This window comes from Lutjanus erythropterus, chromosome 1, assembly GCF_056507025.1.
Source record: "Lutjanus erythropterus isolate fLutEry1 chromosome 1, fLutEry1.hap2, whole genome shotgun sequence".
NCBI lineage: Eukaryota > Metazoa > Chordata > Actinopteri > Lutjaniformes > Lutjanidae > Lutjanus > Lutjanus erythropterus.
Window position 1 is genome coordinate 45,765,714 of NC_139317.1, and position 16,894 is coordinate 45,782,607.

Genomic DNA, 16,894 nt, shown 5'->3' on the forward strand with positions numbered 1-16,894 from the left:
CTGCCTCTCCCGCTTTGCACTTTGCTTCATGGCTGTGGATGCTGTGGAGGACAGGCTAAATGGATGGGAGCGATGGCGAGGCGGCAGAGGGATTCCTGCCTAATGACTCTTGTCGCCTTCTCTGCTCGCGCTGTTGCCAACAGGCCGACACTGGTGTCATCAGGAGAGGGAGGCTGTGTAATTTGCGGCGCACCCAGAGACATTTTAATAAGCTGGAATTTATGAGACACTGTCGACTCTGCAATACATTCTTAGTTATGTAATTTGCATATGTTTACTGCGGCTGCCACAGTGCTGCTGGTGGCAGCGCGGAGAAATACTACAGCACACCTCTGCTGCTGCTTTTTTGAAGCTCAGCAAAAACGAGTCTGAACTCAGCCGGGAACATCTAGACGTGATAAAGTTGTGGGGTGTTCTCTGGCTGCGAGCCAAATTGTGTCGACTTCAGATGAATTCTTGGACTGTTTTAATTACTCTCTAATCATACATGTCCTGTTTTAATGGTGGAGACAGTGCTGCTCAGAGTGACCAGAGTAAATCAAAAGCACATCACAAGTGTTACTGATCGGTGTCAGTCACTCCTCTGTGACTTCAATGGCCACTGAGATTTGGAGTGTTCTGCTGCCAGGCTGCTCCTGCTGGATGTGTTTAGTACTAATGCCCACTGAACTGCCCACCAAGTGTTCATCACTTCACTTAAATTGCCCTGTGGAGTTTTTTAAAAGCCAGCATTGTTAAAGTCTGTGTAAAGGAAAAAATGAGTTTTTATTCTAAACACATGACACATGTTAGAAAGCAGTTGCTGAAAAGACTTTTGGAGCTAAACTGTGAAACTGTTCTGTGTTCAGGATTTTTTGGGCAGATGTAAAACATGTCTTGGTGACATGCTGGAGCCGTGGCTCCACAAACCAACAAACAATATGAACGATGCCACAGGCTCAACATTAATGTTTTTTTTTTCCTTCTGAAAAATGAAGTTCAAGGTGATTAAATGCCTCGTTTTGTCAATCTAAAAGTGGCAAATCTCCTTAGTTGAGAGGCTGAAAAGAGTGCCTAACAATTAATTAGTTATCCAAATAGTTTAATGTTTAATTCTTTTTTATGACTTGCCCGGTCAGGCAAGTGAGTTGGCAGTTTTACTTGTCCGACATGTCATCTTACTTGCCCCGGGTAAGTGCACAATCCTTATTGTTGAGCCCTGAACAGTGTCATGGGCTGTGATAAAATAGGGGCTTGTCCAGCATTTTTTATTTTGGTCTTTGAAGTGTTACTTGCGACTCAAAGTAGCACATGTTAGAGGGGCTGTCACAAAAGAAAATGAAATCAGAGGACAGTGTGATTGCAGATCCAGTAGTTTCTGTGGCTGCCACTAAGTGTTAAAGCCCTGTCTTAGAGACAGCACCTTCAAATCATACATTTTCAGCCTAATTAGTAGAAACTATTTCAGAACTACCTGTGCAGCAGATGTTGATATAAAATGTACACAGGTTTAAATAATAACATTAATTAAGGCTTCATATTATTCAGGTGTTCTGGATCCACTGCTCTGATTGTGTGCATGCGTGCTTTGTTGAGTAGTGTACTGCATCCACAAATTGAATGAAGTATTTGTTGGTGTGATTTTCTCACCAAAACAAAAGTTTGGTAATTGATTAACTGTTTAAGTTTGTTATTAAGAAACAGTGCCGAGCATTTTCTCTCAAATGTGAGGATATTCTGTTTTTCTGTTTTACATAGTAAATTGATTATCTTTGGACTATTGCTTGAAAAAAAGAAGTAAGAAATTGAATGACTTGGATTCTGTGAAAATCTGATGGGAATTTTTGACCATGAAGTCACAGTAATGTTGTACACATCCACAAAACCTCAAAAAAGAATCCAATAATAATCACATATGGTTTCCTCTATTTTCTGACTTTTTATACATTAAACATTAATTGTTTAAATGAAAAAATGAACAACAACTAAAATAGTAATGAAGCAATTATACTGTAATTGCAACCTGAGTAATATGAAACATTGGTATATTTGTTATGGTTGTTTTATTTTGTTATTAAACAATAAAAATATTTAGAGGGACAGCTCACTCCAAAATACAAAATCCATATTTTTCTTCTCCCCTGTAGTGCTGTTTATCCATCGAGATGGTTTTGCAGAGTTTTGGAGATATCGGCCATAGAGATGTCTGCCTCCTCTCCGGTATAATGAATTAAACGGCTTGTGATGGTCAAAGAACCAAAAACTAGATTTGACTCAAAACTAGTGTGTCTTTCCAGAAATGATGACCAAGTTGCTCAAGATAATCCACAGACCTTCCTGTGAGCGGTTTTATTTAGGAACTACTTTCATTCTTGTAGAAAGAAAGTAGTTCCGGTAGATTTTACTGCAGAAAGAAAGTAGTCCCTACATGAAACTGCTCACAACAAAGTCTGTGGATTTTCTTGAGTAACTGGGTCATAATTTCTGGAAAGAGACACTGGTTTTACATTTTTCAGTTGTATTTTTTTGGCACTTAAGGCAAACAAAACTCTGGAAACAAGACGCATTTTTGATTTTGGGCTTAAACTGTCCCTTTAAGTTAAAAATTGTAATGTGAATGAAAGTGCATAAAAAGTGCATAAAAGCGAACCTCACACTATATCTTAAAATAAGAGACCAATAAATTTGATGGCAGAAGATCATGAAAATCTTTTTAAAATGGATCAATCTTCTCTTGTTGCCAGCACATTTTTCGCATCACCCCCTTTCAGAAACAGCTGTTTCACATGGCAACACACACGTGAGTGTTGTGTTTCAGCTCCCACAGCACAGATGTGCAGCCACAGTTCACTACATACTGGAGCTCTTCATCTCCACCTCCCAACACCACCGTCACACCTCTCACTTCCATCCACACGTGCTGTACATGGTGACATGTTAGACACAAACACACAGTTACACACACACACACATCACACGTCCTCCTGCACCTGTCTGACAGCCGGCACGTCATTACTTGAAGTGATGCATGCTGGGATAGCTCATGTAATTACCCAGACTCCCCATCTCGTGGATGTCAGCCGCTCACCCCTTACATCAACATTAGAAATAGAATTTGTGTGTGTGTGCAGTTTAATGTAGATGTTCCTCTCTGTTCTTTTTCTGTTTCTGGCTTCATGTCTTTTTCTCTACACACGTCTGTCTGTCTCTCCATCCTCTGTAATATCACTTATTTTCTCTTTCCTCTGCTTCATTTCTCTCCTGTTTCCTCCACAGGCATCCCTGGACTTTTATCGTGACGAAAGGTGACACTTCCTCTGTTGTTGAGGATCACGCCGTCTACCAAGGTTGGAATCAAGTTTTATTTCTGCTGCCAGCCTGATGTTTTGTATGTAGTAAAAACAATAGCACACATGTTATAATTGATCTGTGTGTGTGTGTGTGTGTGTGTGTGTGTGTTGTTGTCAGGTACCAAGGCGTCCTCAGAGGCCCTGAGCTCACAAGTCTTTCAATCCAGTTACGGGGAACATTTCACCATCACCACCAGCAGTCAGTGGGTCCAAGGTAACTCCTCACACACACAAACACACACACACACACACACACACACACACACACACACACACACACACACACACACACACACACACACACGTCAAGGCTTGTACGACACGTGGTGCAGATGTGATGCATTCTGCCCCTAACACGTGCTGTATTAATCAAACCAGCCTGGTTTTGTCAGATGGTGTATAAAAATATTTTTCCCCTGGCCTGTAGTGCTGTTTAGAGATGTCTCATCAAAAATCGGTCAGTTATTTTCTCGATTAATCAATTAATAATTTTAAAATGTCAGAAAATGTTGACAAATGTCCATCAGTGTAGCACAAAACCTAAAACAGCATCCTCAGATGTCTTGTTTTACTCACAACCCAAAGATATTCACTTAACTGTCAGAGAGGAGTAAAGAAACCAGAAAATATTCACATTTATCTCTTTCCCCACCAGCATTTTTTAATAAAGTTGCCAGCCAGTGCCAGCATTTTTAACAAAATTCACTGATTTTTCAACACCCACAGAATATTCAGTTCTATGAATATGTTAATATGGAATATGTCAAAAGAAAGAACAGATCTGATAGTTTCAGACACAGATAATCCTTTTGTTCTACCTTCATTCATTCTTTTTTTATAAGCACTTTTTTTTTTATTAAAAAAAAAGGCATTTTAAGTTAAGAAGCTGAAACCTGAGAATTTTGACTTTTTTCTTTAAAAAAACTACTGAAACTGATTAATTTATTAGCAAAATAGTTGGCGATTCATTTAATAATCTATTAATCATTGCAGATCTCAATGTGAAACTGCTCACAACAAGTTGTGTGTCATATCACAAAATTTGCAACAGTTTTTTAGGGAAAAGTCTCCAAACATGAAGACCAGGTGTAAACAAATTAGAAATCATTAAAAGACTGAAACAATTAGGCTTGTATTCATGACTCACACAGACGAACACTGTCTTCTCTTTTGTTAAGACATTGAAGTGTATTTTCATCAGCATACCGTCTCTACCTCCACCTGCTGCACTCTGAAATGCTCTGTTCACTGGTGCCTTGTGTTTGTTTAGTGTGTCCTTGGTTTGTCTTCTATCACTTCATCGCCTTTTCATTTCCCATGGTCGTGTTTATTTTTAACATCTGTTTATTGATTTCGTGGTATAGAAATGCAGCAGAACAAACACAGACATCAAATGTGCAGGAAAGAAAATGAGAAGGAAAGAAAGGGGGGAAAAAATCATTGGCAGTAACACAAAAGAGGAGAAGGTACATATAATTTATCACCCACGAGGTGTAGACCCCAAGCCATGATTACGTCACAGTGTCAGCTCAAGGCAAGACGAAGGAAAAGCTGGAGGCAAATTACTGTAGGGAAGGTCACAACGCAAGAGAAAATGTCATCTTGCTGTATTCTGTCTTTTACCAACCTAAGACGACCTTAATTGGCTTGTTAACTCCTCGGAAAACACACTTAATTCAAACTCAACAGAAAAACATGTAAAACTCACCAAAACCATTTTTGTTAGTCTGTCCACTCTTCCAACAATCACCAGCTCTGGTTTGGTCAAAATAAATCCTTAATTCACCGTGTGAAAAGAGTGTAAAGAGACTCTGCAGACTGTTTTCCTCTCACTCCTCACCCAGCTCAGCTCACTCATGGTCGGCTGAGTGGGTGTGAACTGCACCGCTGGATGAGAGCGTGATGCAGAGTAGACTATGACTATGACTATGACAAAAAAATCGTCCCAAAAAAGCAATCGGCGATGGATCCAAGCCATCATCAGTAGACAATATGTTCGTCCAGTCACCCTCTGTCTATGTCTGTCTATATCTCCAAAACTCTGCAACTCACACCAAAAAAAGTCAAATAGCACTACAGGTAAGAGGAAAATATGTATTTTTGATTTTGATTTGGCGAGGGGGGGATTGTCCCTTTAACTGTTCAATAATGTATAATCATGGATTTCATACACTTTCTGTAATAAAATATTCACAAAGCAAAAAATCTTATTAGACAGGCGGCCCTGGGACAAAATCTTATCAAAGCGGGTTGCGTGACATGAAAAAGTTGGATAACCACTGCTTTAGGTAATACACTGACTATGGACAAGTACCTCACACAACCCCACTTCAAAAAACCCAAACCATCCTTTTAACACACATAACAAATCCAAACAGTGTTTCTTGTAGAATATCTGGGTTTAACTTTTGAATTATGAAAGTCATCATTTATAAAACGATTCCTGCAAAGAGTTCAGAATGCTGTGGGCTCCATGTTTCATCAACACCTCTGTAGTTTTCTCCCACAGATCACTGCGATCTTGATTGAAAGGAATATGATGAAATATAACTCCAGTTTTGGTTCTAATTTCACATTTTTTTCACTGCATGTGTGTCCAGCACAGGAAAGTATCTTTGATAGGATTTTCTTACGTAAAACTAAATACTTCAGGGGTCAGTAAATGCATCATATGGTAGCAAGAGAAAGATTACTTTGTTTTTCTGCCTGCAGACAGAGCAAAACAAAACCTCTCATGCTCCATCATCTCACTTTGGCTCTTAAAATTCTCCCTGAAGTGTCATTGATCAGCCTTGGTTTGTGATATCATCACATCATCTCATCAATAAGTCTGCCTCATATCCAGCTCTCTCCTCTCTGCGGTTATTGACTCCTCCTTTTTCCTTCAAAGCCCGCTCCAATTAGATGCTTCTCGTCTCCCATCAGATAGCAGCTCCGTTAATGAAACTGCCACACTCCGGCATGCAGATATGGACACGTGCACACACACACAGATATACGCACAAGAGCGGTTGATCGCAGGTCTTGTGTGTCGAGCTTCAGATTGAAATTCCGGCCCACAGTCAAATGCACATCCCCGCTGTGGCAGCCAGACACAGAACATAATGGGAGGAGAGAGCCCTTCAATTACTCTGCTACAAATGCTCTCTGACAGCCTAAATGGACTGCAAGTCAAAGCCTTGACGTAGATTAGTCTAATATCTACCGCTTGGCTGTCTGACCACTGGACTGGGAGCAACTGGTGTGTGTATGTGTGTGTGTGTGTTTCACAGAGGCAGAGTGGACAGAGTGGTTTGACAGGGATGATGAGAGGGGATCTGGAGACTGGGAGAAACTCTCCGACCTGCATGAGGCCTATCCAGACCGGCTGTGTAGCAGTCCACTGGACATCCAGGTAAATCTCTATGACATGTAAGAGTCTGTGCACACACACTCACACACACCTCACTGATAACAAGTGCAGTCACCAAGCCTCTGAGCTCAGAGCTGCTGATGCTGAGTCATTATCAAATTCTTGTGAAGCAACATGAAAATCCACTGATAGGTTATCAGCAAAGACTCTGTTTAAAACTTTAATATAGTGCTGAGGTATCATTTTTCTGAGTCAGTTTACCCAGAATCCCTCCAGCTCGCTCTGTTTAAATGTTTGACGGCCTGAGGTGATGTCTGTTTCCTCCTGCAAAGGTGGAATCGAGGATTATTTCGTCTTTAGATGAAACAATAGTGACTCTGCTAATTACACGCCTGCAGCATTCTTTAATGTAAACATCAGCTGTCTGTAGGCCGGCGTCCCCGCACTGCTCACACACCCACACTTAAAGGAACATTCCAACATTTTGGGGGACTATAGGGCTTTTCACACTGCTATCCTTAAAGGGATAGTTTACCCAAAAAATAAAATTCAGTCATTATCTACTCACTTAAATGCCAAGGTCAGATTTAGTTTTTTAGTCCAGAAAACACTGCTGGAGTTTCACAGGAAAACTGTTGCAGAATCTCTCAAGCAATGGAAGTGAATGGTGACCAGTTTTCAAATGTAAAAAAACAACAGGAAAAAAAAAGTTAAAACACCTCCATACTGCTCATCTGGTGTAATCCAAGTCTCCTAAAGCTCCAACAAGCCAAGTTGACTAAAAAAGTTATTTACACCATGTTTTTAGCCTGAATCCTCATTGTAGATCCTTAGCTTGTTGCTGTCTGAACTGGGTGTGTGTTTGTGATGTTGTGTGAATGGCTTAAGGAGACCTGGATTACACCAGACAAGCAGTATGGAGGCAGTTTATGTTTTTTTTTTTTTTCTGGTTATTTTTTTCTGTTTGAAAACTGGTCACCATTCACTTAAATTGTTTTTAGAGATTCTACAACAATGTTTTCCTGTGAAACTCCAGCAGTGTTTTATGGACTAAAAAGCTAAACCCAACCTTCAGTGAGCATGAGGGTGAGTAGATAATGACTGCATTGTCATTTTTGGGTGAACTGTGTCTAAAAATGAAAAAAGCCACCTGTGCTGCTTCCATCTTTTTATCCAATGTGCTTTGGAGGTCATGCTGTTGCTAAGCAATCAGCTCCACAGGACAGGATAGAGGCGCTGATTATACTTGTTAAAGAACACCCTGGTAAACACTAGTCATCATGTTCATCAGTTATCCAAAGTTCTGAGCTGATAGAACTCCAGGCATTGTTCCGTCTTTTGGTATCAAAAGTAGTAAGAAGTAGTAAGGACTTGAAGAAACAGGCACGTCATAATCAATGTGTAATGTAACGGCATTGCTATGCACACAGGTTGAGCATCTCGGGACGCCACATTGATCAGCCCCTTCAACAACCTTTAGCCCCGTTTCACAGGGGCACCTTTTTGCCCCATGTTAAGTCAGTTTTCGGGAGATAACTGAGGTGCTTAGGGTCCCCCCTGGAACAGGGGTCTACAAGCTGCAGCTCTGGAGCAGCATGCACCTCTTTTCTCCCTTTCCAGTGGCTCCCTGTGGCTTTGAGAAAAAAAAATCATTTAGCGTTTTTATCAGGCGTAAAGTGCACATTCTCCAGTTGTAAAAATGTGTAGCCTACACACCAAATGAAAAATGTTTTAATATTTTGTCAACTAAAATGCATCAAAGCCTACGGCTACAGTTTGGCACCCTTTCCTCAAAATTTTCCTGGAGGCTAGTTTTAAGTCTCCCTGGGCTAACTATGCATGCCAAATCCAAAAAGAGAAAAGTACCAGAACAAAATACAGAAATTAATAGTTGTGGCTCCAGAAAGACTTATTTTATTTTTTCTTTTGTCCAAAAATGGCTCTTCTGTGAGTAAAAGTTGCAGACACCTGTCTTAGGATAAAGATGGGGATAAAGTATGCCTGGATTGTGCCTTTCAGCTCTCTTATCCTGGGGCCAAAAAAATCAAAGAATGCCTTTAACCCTGGACTAAGTCTGGTGTGAAAAGTCCTTATGCCTGGTTATTGTCTTACCCAGATTCAGGTTGGAGGACTGACATCACTGTGCATCCAGAAAGCACTTTTTTTCCCATGTCATGCTGTCCATTCAGGCATTTGATGGTGTCTTCCACTTTACGATTTGAAACAAAGACAGGTTGAGAAATTGAAATTATTTTTTTTTTGGCAGCAATGCTTGTCCAGAAATGCAATTTAGCCACTCATAACGTGCTGTGAAGAAGAGACAGGACAAAGTCATTGTTTTGCAAGTCACATGTAAAATCTCAAGTCTTGGTTATAGAGACAGAACACAATTAAGTCCAGCCCTCAGTGGAGGAGAAAACAATTCATTGCTCTTCATTGACTGGTATTGCGTGAAGGTGCCTCCTTGTCATTTCAGTCTGCAAACAAAAAAATGCCCCAAAGCTTGCCAGCAGGGGAAAGAACTCAGAGCTAAGTTTTTATGAGCTGCTGAACCAAAAAACTGAGCCTTTAAGAAGACAAAAGTGGATTCAGACATAAGGCATCAGAGGAAGAATGGAAAAACTGTGGAATCCTGACTCTCTGTCTGCCTAACCTTTAGTTACAGTTGCTAATTTAGCCAGACAAACTGTAGAGGTTGAAGATAGCTAAGGTATAAAAGGCCTTGTCTTAATCTTTCTTAGGTTAATGATGATCTTTCCGGGTGATTTTATCTAAAAATTGTGAAGTATTTTACCTCTGGCCATTCAGTGGGATCATTTCTCCAATAAGTAAGATAAGGAGAAGGGACATTGAGACATAGCATATAAAGACCCACAGTCAAGTCAAGCCCAGCAAGTGTGGCCATTTATGCAGTCTGTCCTCACCACAAAAAAGTGCATCTCGTCGTCGCTAGTGCAGACAGCTTATTTTGCCTGATATGTCCTTTTATTGTTAGGCGGTGCCCCCTAGTGTAAGAAGTAAGTATGACATGAGAAGTAAATAGAGAGAAGTCCACATTTGGAGGACGTGCGGTATAAAAAATGTCTCAAACAAGCACAGGACTTTCACCCAGGACATCAGAGTTCGAGTCCTGTGTGGAACAAAGTCAAAGTTGTTTAAAGTTTTGAGTCACTAAAAAGTGGTCATGGATGTGACTTTGTCGTGTCACTTCCTTCTCATGAGTGACGTCACAATCTTTCCAAAACCTAACCAAGTAGTTTTGTGCCTAAACTTTAACCTAATCAAACCACTACCGTTTTAGAACGTAAACCATATGTGTAATGTCACATGAGTTATGTCACGTGACGCTGGTAATATACGTTGTTTTCGGAGTAATTTACAGTCGACCTATTCTAGTTTTCAGGTATGAGGATATTTTGCATTTATGTCAACTTTAGGACACCCACAAGTGCCCTGAGGGAATTTAACTTTTCATTGTTCAGTAATTTGATGATATTTTGGTAAATTCGTCTTTTTTTTAAACTTCTGTCAACGTCTGTCCTGCCTCATGTCATCAACGACACAGGGCCTCATATGTTTGTGCAAACTATGACCTAATGCTTTTTATCATTATATTGGGGACATTTATTAATTACTCATGTTACTGACCATCGCAGTATCTTTGCGTCCTCATTAGGATATACTGTTACTGCAGCACTGAGGCACAAGTATTATCAGTCGGTTATGACATTTATAAATGCCCATATTATGATCCATTATACAGTATTTTTAATGAGATTTACATTACTGATTTGTGCACACTTTAAAATTAATAAAAGAAAGAAATGAAGGTGTCTGACAGTTGAATACCTCTGCACTGAGAAAATAAAGCCCACCTCACAGCTTTCCTTTGCTGCTTTTCCATAATATTTTTCTCAGTCTCATATCATATTTTGTGAGGATGTCAGATGTGTTGTAGCAAGAAGCTCTGGTTGGGGTTTATACAGGTCTTAAATCAACAGCAGCCAGGTACAGGTGAAAATATCAGTGGAATAGATGCACAAGTCTTTGTTGTGGTACAACACTTTGTTGTCATATAACTAATTAAAACTGTTGGCTGCAGTTGATTTATTTTACGGCTCCACAGTTCACTTGCTCAGTGGCTCTGTAGCTGATGCTGTACCTGGACTGTATTTATCACCGGCCCTGCTCTTCAGCCTGTATCAGTTTGGTCCATAGTCTAACTTTGTGTCTAATGTTGATCGTTATATGTTCTGTTAGCTGATCAACTACTACAAGACTGAAGTTGAGGCTGTACCTGTGCACAATCATGCACACTATTCCAGTTATGAGTCTTTTCCCGATTTAGATCATAGTCAAGATATGATATTAGCCTAATATGATTATTCTGGTCTTCAGCAAGCACTTTTAATTAATGATATGAGGCTGAGCCCCCAGTAGAGTGTCCCATTATAGTGTCAGCCTGCAGACTGTCAGGGACCATTGGGTTTAGCACCCCTCCGGTGGTGCCCTAGATAACTATCTCGCCCATGTCCTAAACTTTTTGTTTTGGGACCATAAAGTCTGTGTAAAGAAAAAAGGGAGTTTTCTTCTAAACACATTATACATAGCTGCTGAAAACATGAAAACGCTGAAAACTATATAGTACTGAATTGTGGAATTAGATTGTTAAACTGATTGTTTCTGTGTTCAGGATTTTTTGGATGGAGCTGAAACATGTCTCAGTGACATGCCGGAGCTATGGTCCCCCAACACTATATAAGCCCCACGAACCTACACAAGAGCAACACCACCTCCACCTCCCCTCACTCTCCCTAACCATCAGTCACAAATGTACCTTCAGCAACTCTCCCAGTCCAAATCAGCCCAGCAGTTCACTTCAGCTCACTTCAGTTCCAACAACCCAACACAGAAGAAAAAAATACCATCCTGTCACCGTCATCTGGCTCCAGGGGGGGCGCAGATGGCCAGGGGAAAAATAGAGAGTGAAACTAAACTAAATAATTATGATTTATGAAGGGAGAATCAACAAACAAGAGTTTGCTGATGCTATCATGCTGACCTTTACTTCACTAAAATTTAACTTTTGAATTTATTTTTATTTATTTGCTTCCCCAAATATTGTTAATGATTGATAAAAAAAAATGTGAGTGTGATAAACTTTATAACATTTAAACATTTACATAACATTTGAAAAGGGGGGGGGGGGGGGGTTATCTTTTGTCTGTCTGTGGGTCTGCACTTCTATCTTTGGGCTTAGAGATGATACCAAGTCATTCCAGATCAAAAGACTAAAGTTAAAGTCTATAATCAAAAATTAAAATGTGTCCCACACAGCAGTCGCTCAGTGTATCACAGTGGCTCCATGCTCTGCCCGGTGAATGCTTTTAAAGGGATAGTTTAGATTTTTTGAAGCATTGTTTTTTTGAGGTACTTTTCCCTATTACCTACAGTGAATTGTTGTTGGCATGCCCCAAGCTTGGAGAAGCAGCAGGAGTATTGCGCAGAAGCAAAGTAATGTACTGCTGTGGACTAGGTCAGCAGCAAAATCTATTTTAGACCTCTTTTACCTTGCTGTCAGGCTGACTTTTCTGACAGGAAACCATCTTTAAGTAAATAAAATATCGCTCTCAAAACATAGTAATTGCTGGTCTACCGCTGGCTCGATTGGTTGGACTAAACTAACTGTTTAAAACACTTAAGTCACACAATATCACAAATAAACTAACCGATCGAGGCACCGGCAGACCAGCAGCTGCTGTCTTCTGTGAGGTATAATTACTGATTTTGTCAAAGGAATCTTGTGGCTTTGGAGAGAGTGATATTTGTCTTATATAACTGTGGTTTCCTGTCAGAAAAGGTTGTGTGACAGCAAGGTAAAGCTGTGAAATTATCCTAAATATAGCATACACTTTAACTGGTAAAGTGGGCTAAAATACATGTTGCTGCTGACTCTGTCCACAGCAGTTTTTTGTGCAGATTGTGCAGATACCTGAGAGTTGGAACAGCGACAGAGGAGATAAACTACATTTCACTAAAGAGTAAGTACATAAAGATTCTGTTCGAAGCTACAAAAGTACTGAGAGCTAAACATAAAGAGACTTTAAAGAAGTGTTCTTCTCTGCTCTCCTGCACACATGATCTGAGCATCAGTTGCTTGTTCAAGGGGGAGAAAGGAGGCTCATCATGGTTGGCTGCGGCCTGCAAGATGTCACTGCAGCCCACTTGGGGGCGAGTCGGGCTCACTCTGGCCCTACTCCAGAGTTGGTCCATTTTGGGCTCGGCTCACCACAGCTCAGTGCGGTGAAAGTGATAATGGAAATGCAATTCGGCGCAGTACAATTTGTCTTGGTGCAGCCAAAAGTGCCAGCGGAAAAGGCCCATTGCTGCTTTTCCACGCCGGGGGCGTGTCAACTGCCATCGACTGCAGGTAATACACTGACTGTGGAAAAGTACCAAAATTACAAAAGAAGATCTGAGCACCAGAAACTGCTCCTTTCAGATATTTTAATAATATCACCACATGTGACGTTTCAGGCCCTTCGTCAGACATGAACAAGATAAGGAGACACACCTCTATGAGGTGGTCACCTGACATATCATGTGATCACAAATCATGGATATACACAAAAAGAATACAACACACCACAGGAACAATACAAAATTACAAAAATACACAATTGCAAATACATTCACAAATACAAGTACAATTGGATTAAGCTCAATAATATACCGAAAATAAAGCTGCAGTTCCTAGAGTATTACCTCAATTATCACATGATTGAAACATCATACAAAACAAACAAACATCATATTGAAATGTAAATTCAAGCTGAAACTATAGTGGAAGAATTTTTATTGTTCTTTTTTTTTTTTTTTTTTTTAACTAGAAACACCATGTACCAAACAAATCTCAAATAGAACAGCAAGTACCCCATACAACCTCAGCTCAAAAACCCTGAACTATCCCTTTGACGTGAAGCAGCAGAAAGATGTTACAGTTGCATCAGCAGTAATGTAATAACTTAATACAGCTCTGACACAGTGTAAGACAGTGGGTCTCTACCTGTTTTTGGGTCGTACCCCACAGAAAAATCAATTTGGTGTTCACAACCTCCTCCCTGTCTGCCCGAGAATCACTCTGAGACACATGAAAGCTACCAAACTCACATTAAATCTCTGATGCAGGCAATAAAATGTACAAAGCTGCTTGCTTCTGGCAACCCCCCAGAACTATCTCATGATCTCCATGCTAAAAACCACTGGTGAAATTTACACCACATCCCTTGTGCATGTGAAGGCGATTTGAATGCAACGCAGGAGTGCCAGACTCCGCCACCATATAAACTATAAAAATGAACATAAATAGAATCAAAATTGGGTTTGATTTCATGAAAACCTTTAGAATTATAACTTTAAACCCACATCTACATGTAGCGTCTATAAGGCCAGATTCGGGGTGTTGGTGCACCAAAGAGGAGCCGCCAGCCCCCAGCTGCTCCTGTGTCCACTTTTGTCGGGGGTGTAGTTCTGCTGGTCATCAGCGCCAAGCCAACCTGCCATTACTGTGCTGCTGGGACCTGACACAGCCTCAGCCAATGAATGTGGACCAGCCTGGCACCATAAAGCAGCAGCTGTTAGCCTTCTATGAAGATAAGCAGTAGTGCCAGGTCTGCCCACACTGCCTCCAACACCCATACCATTACCACAAAAATCACCACTGTAGGCTACAGCTGCTCCTTTTTTACGCCTTTTTTAATATGCAACGGTATAACCTGATCAATTTGCTTCATTGCTTCTCCCTCCTTTATGTTCTCTTGTTCTCTTACTGGACTGTCCCTTTTTGCTGTTTGCTAAAATAAAAATCTATTCCAAATGGATTACTGGCATGCGATAATGGTACCCAGAAATGTACTGATCCTTTTTATTTTTTAGTATCTGTATTTTACCATGTAGTTAGTAAAATTCATTGTGTCTTTAATAACATTTAAAAAGAACTTCCATGTCCTCCCCAGGCTGCCGACTCTGTGTGTGTCATCGTTTTTCCACATAGTCTGGACATAGTCAAAGTTTTCCTCAGTCTGCAGTTTTCACTGTCTAATTTGCCTCTGTGGGATCTCTATTTTTAGCAGTGCTTTTTGTTGTCTCGCTCCAAAACGTTATGTAATGTGGTTCAGATCTGACCATCCTAAAGAAATGTGAGGAGGCTCAGTGCCCGAGGCTGAACTTCTGCACTTCGCTGTTGCTGTTTGGCTTTGTACTGTAATAGTAACACTGAGGGTCACTGGAGTTCAAGAGGTCACTGTTTTATGGCTACTTTAGAAAGGTTTATGAGGAAAAGTGATGTTGGGTACATCATTTCAAGACATCAACATCATTAAACAAATCAAACCACATATAAAAACAAAGAGAATTGAAAACCTCTGCTGGCCCCTCCGCTGTGTCATGCCACCAGCTCTGTTCTGAGGGGAAATTTTCTGGATTGCGCAAGAGCACTTTTAGTGCACACAGTGGTGAAGCTTTTACAGATCCCGTGTAAAGGAGCAATTTTAAAGGTCCAATGTGTAAGATTTATGTGGATGTCCTGGCAGGGTGTAGCAGAAAAAAGTATTGGGTGCACTGAATGCATTGTTTTGAAGTGGGAGAAATCCTGTCTTACCAAACAATCGAGAGCAGCAACACTCTATTTCCAACTTTTTGGTAAAACTGTTTTTTTTTTTTTTTTTTTTAATTTCTAAACTTGCTCTGTGCCAGGGAACACACTTGTCCCAACCAAGAATTCACAACTTTAAACAGTTTAAAAATGTGTTAAAAACCTTCAAAATCTAAAACAAATACCTACTGATAACATAGGTATAAACATGTGCTATTATAAGCACAAGTCCAATTGAAAATGTCGGACCTTTAAAGTTGTGTCCCAGATTTCCCTCAACTCCATCAGATTTTTACAAAAACATGATTTAATCAGGCATTAAAAGGGTTATCTGTACCCTAAGGACCCCTGTCTCACATCCTGGTTTAAAACAGGCGGGAATACTGCTCAAGCACTGGTAAACTTTCTGTTCTTTGAAAAATTCATTATTGCTGTCAGATGTGTCTCAGCCATAACATGTCAACTCTGTAGTCCTTTTAAATCGAAATTAAATAAGAATTATAGTTTAAAAATGTGTATTTTGATTAACATTAAGAGAACTCTGAGACACTTTATAAAATAAAACAGTTACTTACTTACAAGTTGCCTTACATTTGCAAACTTGTTAAGATGTCGACTCTGCCAGATTTTCCATCTGACGTAGCTGACATCTAAATTTAATAAAAAATGTCATCACTAGGAGGTTGGCCTGTTAAAAGGTTTAATAGCCAAGAGTTTGAGGTTTTAAATATATCTTGCAGCTGAATTGAAGAATAAAAATCAAGCTCCCCTCAAAATACAGTTTGTGATATAATATTCACATAATATTCAGGTTTGAGTTTCATTGTCTCTGTAAGTTCTCCTACACATTTGGAAGGGGTGAGACAAGGTGTTTGCAAAATGTCATAGGCACTGCTGTAGAAACGAACAAGCACAGAATGATGATGGAAGATGCATGCTGCGGCAAATTACTGAGTTTTATGTTATGATGTTGCAAAAATTGATTCATCCAGACCTGACCATAAAGTTAGTTCTTGTGTCCTGACTGATGGAACACTCAGACTTAATCTGCAGTATTGGTTGCCTTTACAACATTACTGCCGTTTGCCAGCGAAAGCCAGACACTAGACAGATTCCAGACGTCTGGTGCAAAAACACATACTTTCAGATGCCTGCAAACAAGAGATGTCCTGATGCCAACTGGGCCACCCATCTCTCTGTATGTTTCTCAAGTTCCTTTAATCTTAAGGAGCACTGTCACCTACAGTGCCATTGGTATGTCACACGAAACCCTCCAGTGATTTTTATTATTCCTTTTTTCCTTTGTCCAGGCTGAAACCCATGATGGCATACCATCCAACCAGACAGGAGATGTGATCTACAAGAATGACAAGGACTACGGCTTTGTCTGCCTCAACAAGGACCAGGCTCATGGTCTCTGTCGCAATTACAGGGTCCGTTTCCTTTGTGGGAAATTGGGTAAGTTCACCACTTTCTGTCGGCGTTTGTGAGCATGGTATGTGTAAAATTATCTGCATTCTTTACATTTCTATGCTTTTCTTGGAAAAACAGAAGAATGTA

General features: G+C 40.2%; 1 protein-coding gene across 1 annotated transcript in view; it reads left to right on the top strand.

Annotated features, from left to right (window-relative positions):
- Positions 1 to 16,894, top strand: part of cemip (cell migration inducing hyaluronidase 1) — a 328,468-nt gene that overhangs the window by 213,050 nt on the left and 98,524 nt on the right. The window contains exons 7-10 of the mRNA XM_084722276.1: positions 3,256 to 3,326; positions 3,448 to 3,543; positions 6,602 to 6,723; positions 16,645 to 16,792. Of these exons, the coding sequence (XP_084578402.1) occupies positions 3,256 to 3,326; positions 3,448 to 3,543; positions 6,602 to 6,723; positions 16,645 to 16,792 (437 nt within the window). The remainder of the gene's footprint in view (positions 1 to 3,255; positions 3,327 to 3,447; positions 3,544 to 6,601; positions 6,724 to 16,644; positions 16,793 to 16,894) is intronic.